The following is a 13,354-nucleotide window of genomic DNA, read 5'->3' on the forward strand; positions in this document are numbered from 1 at the left end:
TTCTGAGTGTGCAGCAGTGCACACACACACACACATATCATACATACTCATATTGTGCACACACACGCACGCACACGCGTGGGTTTTGTATGTAAAAAGCACTTGTGCCTACATGTAAGTATTACTTCTCAATAAGCTTAGCCTAGGTAGTTAACACGCTATACATCAGACACCCTGCTGGGCCTAGCAGCTTGGAGGAGTGGAGGAGAGGAGGAGTGGAGGAGAGGAGGAGTGGAGGAGTGGAGGAGAGGAGGAGTGGAGGAGTGGAGAGGAGGAGAGGAGGAGAGGAGGAGTGGAGGAGAGGAGGAGTGGAGGAGAGAGTAAGGCAGAGTTGTTCTCCCCTGGTAGGGGGGTGGTAGTTCTGGAAGAGGGGTGGGGCAGTCTCCTTGTGGGGAGGGGGGTAGTGTTGTGTGTGTGTGTGTGTGGGGGGGGGGGGGGGGGGAAGGGTAGTTTTTGGGTGTTGTGGCTTCTTTAAGGGGAATAGTTCATAATTTTGGGGGGGTTGGTGTGTGTGTGTGTCAGGGTTAGGGGTCCATGTATCCCTCCCTGCGCTGCAGTGGCCAGGGAGCAGCAGCAGAGGTCGGGGTGAGGTCAGGGTGAGGTCAGGGTGAGGTCAGGGTGGGGTCGGGGTGAGGTCAGGGTGGGGTCGGGGTGGGGTCAGGGTGAGGTCAGGGTGGGGTCGGGGTGGGGTCAGGGTGAGGTCAGGGTGGGGTCGGGGTGGGGTCGGGGTCAGGGTGAGGTCAGGGTGAGGTCGGGGTGAGGTCAGGGTGAGGTCGGGGTGGGGTCAGGGTGGGGTTGGGGTGGGGTCAGGGTGAGGTCGGGGTGTGGTCAGGGTGAGGTCAGGGTGGGGTCAGGGTGGGGTCAGGCTACTCGGCCTGCGTGTTGTTGGCCTGCTGCGTGTCGTTGTGGTCGCTGGCGCGGCTCTCGGCGTCGTCGTCTGACAGGTCCACGGACGCCCCGTCACCCAGGTGCCCCTGGCGCCGCCCGGACCGGCTGGAGGAGAAGCTGAGAGGACCGCCACGCCTGAGGGGGCAGAAGAGACACGCACAGATTCTATGATCATTCTGTCATTCTATCATGATCCTAGGATGATAAAATTTATTTTTAAAAATCATCAAAAAGTGAAAAAAATGAAAAAATGAACGTCTGGTGGGGTGGGTACCTGAGGCGGTTCTTGAGGGTGTTGACCTCGCGGTTCAGCCCCTCGCTGGCCTCCGTGGCGTCGTCCAGCTCCCGCTGCAGCTTCCTGCGGGAGGCGTTGGCCCGGGTGGACTCCTCCTCCGCCTCTTCCAGCTGCCTCTTCAACTGCTTCATACGGGAGGTGGCCTTCTCCATCTGAGAGAGGGGGGGGGGGGGGAGAGGGAGGGAGGGAGAAGGGGAGGAAGGGAGGGAGAGAGAGGGGGTGGGAGAGATGTGTGAGAGAGAGTGGTGAGGTGAGGGAGAGAGGTGGGGGGAGGGAGAGAGAGGGTGTGGGGAGGTGAGAGATGTGTGAGAGAGCAAGGGGGGAAGAGGGAGAGAGAGAGAAAAAATGGGTAGGTAGGGAGGAAGAGAGAGACAGACAACAAAAGAGAGATGAAAGAGAGAGAGAGGATGGGGATAATAGAGAGAGGGAGAGGGAGAGAGAGGATAGGAATAATAGAGAGAGAGAGAGGGAGAGAGAGAGGATGGGAATAATAGAGAGAGAGAGAGAGGGAGAGAGAGAGGATGGGGGATAATAGAGATAGAGAGAGGGAGGGAAGGAGAGAGAGAGGATGGGGGGATAACAGAGAGGGAGGGAAGGAGAGAGAGAGAGAGGATGGGGGGATAACAGAGAGAGAGAGAGAGAGAGAGAAAAAGAGAAAGCCTCAGCGACAATGACACAGACACTGAATTAGTAATACGGTTTCCATGGCGAACGATGTTCGAACAACACCGCCTCGCTGATTGCCCCCGCGAACCCCCCCCTCTCACCTGCTCTTTGTACTGGTCGGCATGGCGACGCTCGTCGTCCACCTGCATCACCACCTCCTTCAACTTCTTCTCTGTGCGTCGGACGATCTTATTGGCTGCCGCTCTCTCCCTGTGAAGTAGAGGACGAGGGGGGGGGGGGGGGCGTGAGTGTACTGAGGTGGTCTGACATTCTGCAGCACGCCGGTGATGTCAGACACTTCACTACTACATGAACCCTGGCCTCCATTTTGGCCTGCGGTCCCTCCAGTGATCCACTCAGACATCTAAACACACTTATTCTACGTCACTCTGATTAAGATGGGGGGGGGGGGGGGAATGGGGCCGAAATGCGACGGGATGAAAACGTATCGTAAACATTGTGATTGATTAATAGTCGTTCCGTTAAACGCATTCAACTGTCCCTGTATATTTGGAGTTCAATAAAAAAAAAAAAATAATAAAAAAAAAAAAAAAATCTGATTCAATTTAATTAGAGCAGGGTATATGCAGGAATCTTGAGGTTAATTTCAATACCTTTCAAAGACTTTTTAAAGACCTTGTCAATATTTTTCCAGACCTCACCGCCACTTGGAGCTGTAACCGTTTATATCAGTGACACCTTTAACTTAACAGTTTTAGTTTGCAATAGACTAGACCACTATCATACAACAGAATTTCCGGTTCATCTTAGTTTTTTATTACTAAACTTTTACTAAAGGTTTTTAGGACTCAAACTCTTTGGAAAGACTCTAATTCAGAAAAATACCTACAAAATTCAAGACCTCATAAAATCGTGATAAGACTTTTTAATACTTATTAAGCGTCTTGATTTTCCCAAAATGTATTTATCAACTTTTAATACTTTTCAAGACACCGCGGAGTACAGTGGCCTGGGGTGGTCCAGTGGTCTAGCACCATGGCCTGGGGTGGTCCAGTGGTCTAGCACCATGGCCTGGGGTGGTCCAGTGGTCTAGCACCATGGCCTGGGGTGGTCCAGTGGTCTAGTACCATGGCCTGGGGTGGTCCAGTGGTCTAGCACCATGGCCTAGGGTGGTCCAGTGGTCTAGCACCATGGCCTGGGGTGGTCCAGTGGTCTAGCACCATGGCCTGGGGTGGTCCAGTGGTCTAGCACCATGGCCTGGGGTGGTGCAGTGGTCTAGCACCATGGCCTGGGGTGGTCCAGTGGTCTAGCACCATGGCCTGGGGTGGTCCAGTGGTCTAGCACCATGGCCTGGGGTGGTCCAGTGGTCTAGCACCATGGCCTGGGGTGGTCCAGTGGTCTAGCACCATGGCCTGGGGGGGTCCAGTGGTCTAGTACCATGGCCTGGGGTGGTCCAGTGGTCTAGTACCAGTGGTGTAGTGGGTAGTGGTGGTCTAGTGGATAGTGAGTTGGACTTGTGATCGGAAGGTTGTGAGTTCAAATCCCGCCTGAAGCCACACCACTACTAGTGTGCCCTTGGGTAAGGCACTTAGCCCTCAGTTACTCCAGGGGGAATGTCCCTGTAATTCGTAATTGTAAGTCGCTTTGGATAAAAGCGTCTGCTAAATGGCAAAATTATTATTAAATTAGTACCATGGCCTGGGGTGGTCCAGTGGTCTAGCACCATGGCCTGGGGGGGTCCTCCTTACTTTACTGTCTGTCTTCACTAAATCTGTCCAATAAAATGAAACATAGGAGTGGGACTGCCCCCTTCTGGCCCACGCAGAAAAAAATAAAATAAAATAATATTACAAATTTTTTTTTTAGAGTAAGTAGAGTACAACGTACACAGACAACGAAACGCATTCAATAAAAAAAAATGTCTGTCTGTCTGTCTGTCCAAAAGACGCCTGGCCGGGTCCTTACTTGGCCTCCTGCTCCAGCTGCTCCTCCAGCTGCAGGATCTTGGCCTCCAGGGCGGCGATGGCGGTCTTGAACTTGGACTTGACGGCCCCCTCCATCTCCCCCAGCTTGGCCTTCAGCTCTTTGTTCTGCCGCTCCATCTGCTGCCTGGCGCTCTCACTCTTCTGGGCCGCGCCACGCTCCCCCGCCAGCTCTGCGTTCAGGGTGTCCACCTGGGGAAGGGAGGGGAGGAGAGAGAGGGGGCGGGGGAGGGGAGGAGGGAGGGGAGAGGGGAGGGAGAGGGAGAGGGAGGGGGGCAGAGAGGGAGGGGGGGGAGAGGAGGGAGGAGAGAGGGAGAGGGGGAGGGAGGAGAGAGGGGAGAGGAGAGAGGGGGAGAGAAGGTCAGTGTGTGTTCCAGATGCACAGGTCTGCCCAAGAGTTTGGCACGCAAGGGGAGTCAAAAAGTCTCTTTTTTTTTTACAAAACTCAATCATTTATAGGGAATTCATAATTCATCCATAGACATTGTGTATGAATGTGTGTGTGTGTGTGTGTGTGTGTGTGTTTTACCTGCATGTTGGTCTTGCGGACGCGGTCATTGAGCAGCTCCATGTTGCTCTGCTCCTCCTCCAGCTCCTCCTCCAGCTGGGAGATCCGCGCCTCCAGCCTCCTCTTCTCCTCCAGCAGGGAGGACCTGGCACACACACACACACACACACACACACACACACACACACACACACACACGCACACACACACACAAAACACACACACACACACACACACACACAAACACACAGGCAGACACAATTGTTATACATACATAACATACACAAAAGATGATAAGGTAGAGAAGATCTTGTGTGAATAAATCAGCCCACACACACACCCACATACACACACACACGTCTTAGCAAGAGCATCTCTCATCTTTATTTATTAACCCTTTGTGAACCCAGTGAGGAACATAGTCTGGGTGGGTGGTGACTGTGAGTCTCCCTGTGACAGATGGACAGACACAGTCCTCTTCCCTTCTCTCTCTGGGAGACCTGGGACATGCAGTAAGATTCAACACACACACACACACACACACACACACACACACACACACACACACACACGCGCGTCCAGTAGGAGGCCGTACTCACTTGCCAGAGGCGCTGTTGGTTATCTCGTCGGCCAGCTCGTCTCTCTCCTGCTCAGCGTGGCGGCGGGCCCTCTCTGAGGCCGCGTGGTCCTGCACACACACACACACACACACACACACACACACACACACACACACACACACACACACACACACACACACACACACACACACACACACACACACACACACACACACACACACACACACACACACACACACACACACACACACACACACACACACACACACACACACACACACACACACACACACACCAATCAGCAAACACATCTTTTTTTTTTTAAGTCCCACTCATATATTTCATGTTATTGGATAGAGAGATAGTGAAGGTAGTCAGGAAAGTAAGGAGGAGAGGACATGTCAGCAGGGTTTGGGCCTAGGGGATTCTAACCCATGTTGACAGGGGCATAATTATGTGTGCTCTGTAGACCATGGTGCTAGACCACTGGACCACCAATCAGCAGATCTCATCACATTGACATGATTGACACGATAGGTGTGTGTGGGAGTGTGACAACCACAACTACGGTAGTAGTTGAGTAGTGAGGGTTCTTATTCCATTTCTAGTACTTGTTTTTAGGGGTTCAATTCAAAGAGTGTGTGTGTGTGTGTGTGTGTGTGTGAGCATGCATGTCTTTTTTTAATGATTTATTTATGGGTTTGTGTGCATGCATGTCTGCTCACTACTCTGTGTGTGTACGAAATTGTATAAATAAAAATAATGTTCCACAGTTGCTCAGCAGACCGGTTCGGCTTTGTTACTTGTAATAACGGTCTCTGAAGAAATTGCAAGATCCAGTGTTTTTGGTAGAATTTCTACTCTAAGAATGACCACAGTACTCTGTGTGTGTATACTGTAGGTGTGTGTGTGTGTGTGTGTGTGTGTGTGTGTGAGTGTGTGTGTGTGTGTGTACTGTAGGTGTGTGTGTGTGTGTGTATAGATTCACACAGTGTACCTCCTGCAGCTGTAGGATCTCAGCCTCCAGGCTTTTCAGCTTCTTCTCGTTTTCCTTCGACTGGGCGAAGATCTCGTCCCTGGAGGCCCGGGCCTCCTCCAGCTCCCTCTGGTAGTCCTTGGTCTGGGCCTGGAGGGCAGGGGAGGGGTGGGAGAGAGGGGAGAGAGAGGTGGGAGGGGTGGAAGAGAGGGGAGAGAGGGGTGGGAGAGAGGGGAGAGAGAGAGGGGAGAGAGGGGTGAGAGAGAGGGAAGAGAGAGAGGGGAGAGAGGGGTGAGAGAGAGGGAAGAGAGAGAGGGGAGAGAGGGGTGAGAGAGAGGGGAGAGAGAGAGGGGAGAGAGGTGTGGGAGGGGTGGAAGAGAGGGGAGAGAGGGGTGGGAGAGAGGGGAGAGAGAGAGGGGAGAGAGGGGTGAGAGAGAGGGGAGAGAGAGAGGGGAGAGAGGGGTGAGAGAGAGGGAAGAGAGAGAGGGGAGAGAGGTGTGGGAGAGAGGGGAGAGAGGCTCGGAGTAAGACTATGACTAGCAGAGGTTACAACAATAGAACACATTGGCCCGGTTTCACAGACAAGGCTTAAGCCTAAGGCTAGACTCAAAATCCTCTTCCACAGAGGTTTCCCATTGAAAGTGTGATTGAGTCCAGGACCATGCTCAAACCTCGTCTATGAAACCGGCCCAGAATGACTTGAATTGATAGCATATAAATGCCACTACATACCATACTATATAATATGTACTATTCCAATGAAAAGTGTAGTAATAGCAAAACGCTATTTCCACTAAATGTGTGAACAGACAGCCAGGTGAGCTGTTCCCTACCTGTAGTTTCCTGACCTCATGTGGACAGACAGACAGCCAGGTGAGCTGTTCCCTACCTGTAGTTTCCTGACCTCATGTGGACAGACAGACAGACAGGTGAGCCTACCTGTAGTTTCCTGAGCTGTTTGATGGCCTCGTCGCGGGCCTTGTTGGCGCCCTCTATCTGCCCCTCCAGGTCCTTCAGGTCCACCTCCAGCTTCTTCTTGGCGGCCACGGCCAGCGCCCTCTGCTTCCTCTCGTCCTCCAGCTCCGCCTCCATCTCACGCACCTGGGGGGAGTCACACACACACACACACACACACACACACACACACACACACACACAGAAGTGAGCCAGGTTTAAGAGGGACCCGAGGGAGTGTTATGTTCATAGAACATGATTGGGGTATACACAGAGGTCTACCATGTGAATCTACCTCCATCTCACACACACACACACACACACACACCCACCCACCCACCCACCCACACACACACACACACACACACCCACCCACCCACCCACCCACACCCACACACACACACACACACCCATCCATCCACCCACCCACACCCACCCTCCCACCCACACACACACCCACCCACCCACCCACACACCCACCCACCCACCCACCCGCCCACACACACACACAAACCCCCACCCACACACCTGCTTGACCAGCGTTCTCTTCTTCTCCTCGTTCTGCTCGTCCTTGGCCAGCAGGTCCCTGTCGAACTGGGCCTTCATGGCCTGCATGTTGACTTCCAGACGCAGCTTGGCGTCCTCCGTGGCCTGCAGCTCGTCCTCCAGCTCCTCCAGCTGCACACGCATCTCCTCCAGCTGCTGCTCCAGTGTCCGCTTCGACTTCTCCAGCTCATGGACCTGAGCAGAGGGACGCGTCAACGTGTAAGTCTGTTTGTGTTTTAGCTTTTGTTCTTCGTCGCGCAAGGGCCGAGTGAATGGATAGTAAACGAGGGATAATAAAGTTTCATTGTAGATAATTGACAACATTTAACGATGCACTTAATGAGTTTTCTTTTGTGTAGAAAACAGACATTCCTGATAAATCAAAGGCAAAACCACATCAGTTGCCTTATAAATTCATGATTAGCACCGGGGACCTAGTAGACTAGGTGCGAATAGTGAGGTTGTTCCACAACCACAACAACAACAACCACCACCACCACTACCACAACCACCACAACAACCACCACAACCACAACCACCACAACAACCACCACCACCACCACCACCACCACCACAACCACCACCACCACCACCACCACAACCACAACCACAACAACAACCACAACCACAACCACAATGACAACAACCACAACAACAACAACAACAACAACGAGGGAGATAGACAGTCTCTTTTGTATACTACTTTGCTACTTATGTATTTTATTTTAATTCTGTTATCTTATATTTTATTTATTTGTATTTTATTTCATTTTTCAGATTTGTATTAAGTGTAACAAATAAACAAACAAACAACAACAACAATAACCACAACCACCACAACAACAACAACCACAACAACAACCACAACAACAACAACCACAACCACAACAACAACAACAACAACAACAGCATCTCCACTCACGCTCTTGCCCACGTCGTCCTTGGAGTTCATCAGGTCCTCCATCTCGGTCCTCAGCAGCTTGTTGAGTCTCTCCAGCTCCTCCTTGTTCTCCAGCGCCTCCTCCAGGGCCCGGGTCATGGACAGGGCCTTGGTCTCCTTCTCCCTGGCCTCCGCCTCCGCGCGGTCGCGCTCCTCCGCGTAGCGCGCCGAGATGGTCTTCTCCTCCGCTAGGAGCTAGGGGACAGACACGGACATGGCGGGGGGGGGGGGGGGGTTTGTTTTAGAACTGATAGAGAGTGAAGGGTCAAAGTGAAGGTTTAATCAGGCTACATCTTGGCTGTCCCTCCTAAAGACCTCTTCATCCCCACTACCCCCCCCCTGTACAGTTTCTCTACTTTTAAAAAAAACAAAAAGCATTGTGACTGCCAATGGCCCCTGACCCGAGCATAGATGAGTTTTTCTTATGATGACTGATGTATAGATGATTCACTTATGTACTTGTTGTAAGCCGCTTTGGATAAAGGCATCTGTTAAATGTCTAAAGGGAGAGGGGGGGATGACATGCAGGATAGAGACAGTAGAGACTGACAGGAAGGATGGGTTCAGACTCAGAGAGAGAGAGAGAGAGGAGGGATGACATGACATACAGGACAGGTCGACGACCGGAATCTAACCATGGACCCTGCATCCTGCATTACCTGGCCTGCTCCTTAGTGTCCTACCCCCCCCAGCCCCCCCCCCCCCCCATAGTATCTCCTCTCTCCTCACCTGGTCGAACTTCTTCTGCTTCTTCTCCAGGTTGGAGACGATGGTCCTCTGGTGGTCCAGGTCCACCGTCAGGTCGTCCAGCTCCTGCTGCAGACGGTTCTTGGTCTTCTCCATCTTGTCGTGGGCGCAGGCCTTCTCCTCCAGGCGCTGGGCCGTCAGCTCCATGTCCTTCTGCAGCCTCCTCCTCACCTCCTCCATCCCCTCCATGTTCCCCGCGTCCTCCTCCACGCGCTTCCTCGTCTCAAACAGCTGCGTGGTGGGGGACAGGGGGGGGGGGGGACAGGGACGGGTGAGAGGGGGTCAGTGTGTGTGTGTGTGTGTGTGTGTGTGTGTGTGTGAGTGTGTGTGTGTGTGTGTGAGAGTGTGTGTGTGAGTGTGTGTGTGTGTGTGTGTGTGTGTGAATGTGTGTGTGTGTATGAGTGGATGTGTATATGTGTGTGTGTGTGTGTGTGTGTGTGTGTGTGACTGAATTTGTGAATCTATCGACCTAGGTCGTGTGGTCATTAAACTATTCATTCATTCATCATCTGCGTCACTGTGTGTGTATGAGTGGATGTGTATATGTGTGTGTGTGTGTGAGTGAATTTGTGAATGTGTCTGCGTCAATGTGTGTGTGTGTGTGTGTGTGTGTGTGTGGTGCTGACCTGGGCCTGTAGGGAGGTGAGTTGTATGTATGTGTGTGTGTGAGTGACTGTTTGTGTGTGTGTGTGTGTGTGTGTGATTGAATTTGTGAATCTATCTGCGTCACTGTGTGTGTGTGTGTGTGTGTGTGTGTGGTGCTGACCTGGGCCTGTAGGGAGGTGAGTTGTTTCTCCAGGTTCCTGCGCGCCTCCTCCTCCTCCTCCTGCGTCTCCTGCAGGGTGCTCCTGTCCTCCTCCAGCTGGCGGATGCGGCCGCTCAGGTTCAGCTTCTGACGCGTCTCCTCCTGGAGCAGCTCCTACACACACACACACACACACACACACACACACACACACACACACACAATTACTTTAGAATAAGAATTCATAGACTATACCAGAATATGCCATTCAAACCATTGCAATTTAACTGGTACACACAATATGGCAGACATTGGATTATAATTATAATGATAATTGTCATGTGTAGAATGATGTGGAATATTGTCCATCCACTAGGGCAGGGGTCGGCAATAGGCGGCCCGTGGGCCATTGCTGGCCCATCACCAATAATATTTGGCCTAGCAGATTATTTTGAGAATCCACTTTCTTTTTTTTTCTTTTTTTTTAGAATATCGGACCGACAGTCCCACATATAGCGCCTATAATGTCCGAATAGAGAATCGACCTTCACCTGAATAATGCTTATTGTACTTTTATCCATGTTGAGAGTGAATGACACAGGGACAGACAATCAGGCAGCGAAGCGCACTGACGCTGAACCCCATAGTGAATCATAAGTAGGTGGACAACGCGTCACGGTGCTGAAATAGCCGACATACCGTGTGTGGTTTGAAAAAAATAACACGAGCTCAGTAAACCATTCAAACGTAATGTTTACGTACATATGTGACTGCAACACACATATGAACAGTAACAAAGCAAATTCTGTTTAATTTTCTGAAAAACATTGACAACAAAATCGGCGCAAACAAAAAGCATCTCCCATCGGTCAGTATTTGCTAGATATCTGGTGATATGGACGTCACTTTAATCCGCAGGCAGTTCTCAAGGTTTTTATGCATCAATCGATTCCTCTCGTGCGTCTTTATCACATTAATTGACGAAAAGGACGACTCGCATGTATAGAAAGGGAACATTGTGAGCACGTAAAATGTGAGTCTCACAACGGCTTTGCATTGATGAAACCAGGTAGGATGAACGTATAGTTCGCTGTCCATTCCTCTTTAAATGCCCTGTTTTCACCGTCAACTTTCCTCTTTAGACCTTTGGAGAGTGACATTATGTTTCTCTTGCTAGCTAGCAGGTTAAATGTTTAGCTAACTTCACCCGGCACGCAAACAACCAATCCAATAATAATGAGACCTTGTCTGGGAGGAGGGGGGAATAATTATCAGAACAAAAGTATGTTAAATAATTATTAGAATAAGTTAGGCTGCGCTACATCGTCAGTCCACACATTTATTATTCAAAAATATGGAAAAGGGTGAAACTACGTTTCAACGTTGTTGAGAATCACAACACAAACTCGCTAGTCAAGCCAAAATACTGCAACGTAATGGATTGGACTGCTACCTAGTTAACTACAACACTACTTTACATTGTTAGCAGGTTCACAAAACAAGCTGTGTTAGTTGACTAGCGATGTGTACAGTCGAAAGAAAAGTCAAAGCATTAGAACGTGTCACATTTTTTAACAATCAATTACTTAAATTAGCCTTTGATTATGTTCTAGTGGCTCAAAAAAAATTGGGCCCGAGGCCAAACTTAATTGCCGACCCCTGCACTAGGGGATGCTGACTGGGAATGTTCCTTTTATGTAGCTGACCCCTCAGTGACCCCCCACCCACCTGTGTGTCCTGTAGCTGACCCCCCCACCCACCTGTGTGTCCTGTAGCTGACCCCCCCACCCACCTGTGTGTCCTGTAGCTGCCCCTCCAGGCTGGAGGACTCCTTGGACAGCTTCATTCCCTTCTTCTCTGCGTCCTCCAGCAGCAGCGACACGTTGTCCAGCTCCGTCTGAAACGACAGGTCGGTGTTACGTCACAACCCTGACCTGAAATATCATCCTGTTATGATCAGCGTGTGGGGGAACAGTCTGACCTGTAGTTTGTAGATAGTCTGACCTGTAGTTTGTAGATAGTCTGACCTGTAGTTTTGTTTCACTTTATTTTGTTGTCATTTGTTGTTTGTGGTCTGAGCGCCTGAATTTCCCCTCAGGGAATCTTTCTCTCTCTCTATCTATATCTAGTCAGACTGATTTGTAGTTTAGTCCAACTAATTGTTTGTAGTCAGACTGACCTGTAGTCTGTTTGTAGTCAGACTGACCTGTAGTCTGTTTGTAGTCAGACTGACCTGTAGTCTGTTTGTAGTCAGACTGACCTGTAGTCTGTTTGTAGTCAGACTGACCTGTAGTTTGTTTGTAGTCAGACTGACCTGTAGTCTGTTTGTAGTCAGACTGACCTGTAGTCTGTTTGTAGTCAGACTGACCTGTAGTCTGTTTGTAGTCAGACTGACCTGTAGTCTGTTTGTAGTCAGACTGACCTGTAGTCTGTTTGTAGTCAGACTGACCTGTAGTCTGTTTGTAGTCAGACTGACCTGTAGTCTGTTTGTAGTCAGACTGACCTGTAGTCTGTTTGTAGTCAGACTGACCTGTAGTCTGTTTGTAGTCAGACTGACCTGTAGTTTGTGGGAGCGGTCGCCCAGCTCCCCCTTGGCCCTCTCCCCCTCGGTGGCGCGGGTCATGAACTCCTGCAGCAGCCCCTCCATCTTCTTCCTCTTGTGCTCCGCCTCGGCCCGGGCCTGCTGCAGACCCTTCACCTCACTGCACAGCTCCTTGTTGTCACTCTCCAGACACTGCTTGTTCTTCTCCAGGTTACCCTTGAACTGGGGGGGGGGGGGGGAAGAGAGAGAGGGAGAGAGAGGGAAAGGGAGAGGGATAGAGAGAGAGAGGGGGAGAGAGAGAGAGAGAGAGAGAGAGGGGGAGAGAGAGAGAGAGAGAGAGAGAGAGAGAGAGACAAACAGACAGACAGAGACAGAGAGAGACACAGAGTCACTTATGTCCTGTACTATTGTCACTTTTCTATCTTGAATTATGCTTATTGCCTTATTGTCTTTGGGCTGCAATGTCGGGAACCGAAGCCTAAGAATTTTACTCTCTAACAGTTGTGTAATGTGACGTAACAATAAAACTTGAAACTTGAAATGGAGGTGGTGTTGAGGCTAGGTGGAGGTGGTGTTGAGGCTAGATGGAGGTGGTGTTGAGGCTAGATCGAGGTGGTGTTGAGGCTAGATGGAGGTGGTGTTGAGGCTAGATCGAGGTGGTGTTGAGGCTAGATCGAGGTGGTGTTGAGGCTAGATGGAGGTGGTGTTGTGGCTAGGTGGAGGTGGTGTGGAGGCTAGGTGGAGGTGGTGTGGAGGCTAGGTGGAGGTGGTGTGGAGGCTAGATGGAGGTGGTGTTGAGGCTAGATGGAGGTGGTGTTGAGGCTAGATGGAGGTGGTGTTGTGGCTAGGTGGAGGTGGTGTGGAGGCTAGGTGGAGGTGGTGTGGAGGCTAGATGGAGGTGGTGTTGAGGCTAGATGGAGGTGGTGTTGAGGCTAGATGGAGGTGGTGTTGTGGCTAGGTGGAGGTGGTGTGGAGGCTAGGTGGAGGTGGTGTGGAGGCTAGATGGAGGTGGTGTTGAGGCTA

General features: G+C 51.0%; 1 protein-coding gene across 1 annotated transcript in view; it reads right to left on the reverse strand.

The window, feature by feature from the left end:
• Nucleotides 1-866: 866 nt before the first annotated feature.
• Nucleotides 867-13,354, reverse strand: part of LOC308150020 (myosin heavy chain, embryonic smooth muscle isoform-like) — a gene marked incomplete at both ends in the record, with an annotated part of 14,323 nt that continues 1,835 nt past the window's right edge. The window contains 14 exons of the mRNA XM_080522892.1: nt 867-1,023; nt 1,163-1,335; nt 1,951-2,059; nt 3,776-3,984; nt 4,322-4,445; nt 4,900-4,988; nt 5,870-6,007; nt 6,797-6,958; nt 7,340-7,552; nt 8,280-8,492; nt 9,027-9,275; nt 9,811-9,963; nt 11,582-11,686; nt 12,347-12,553. Of these exons, the coding sequence (XP_080379018.1) occupies nt 867-1,023; nt 1,163-1,335; nt 1,951-2,059; nt 3,776-3,984; nt 4,322-4,445; nt 4,900-4,988; nt 5,870-6,007; nt 6,797-6,958; nt 7,340-7,552; nt 8,280-8,492; nt 9,027-9,275; nt 9,811-9,963; nt 11,582-11,686; nt 12,347-12,553 (2,301 nt within the window). The remainder of the gene's footprint in view (nt 1,024-1,162; nt 1,336-1,950; nt 2,060-3,775; nt 3,985-4,321; nt 4,446-4,899; nt 4,989-5,869; nt 6,008-6,796; nt 6,959-7,339; nt 7,553-8,279; nt 8,493-9,026; nt 9,276-9,810; nt 9,964-11,581; nt 11,687-12,346; nt 12,554-13,354) is intronic.

This window comes from Nansenia antarctica (genome assembly GCF_963989245.1).
Source record: "Nansenia antarctica genome assembly, chromosome: 2".
NCBI lineage: Eukaryota > Metazoa > Chordata > Actinopteri > Argentiniformes > Microstomatidae > Nansenia > Nansenia antarctica.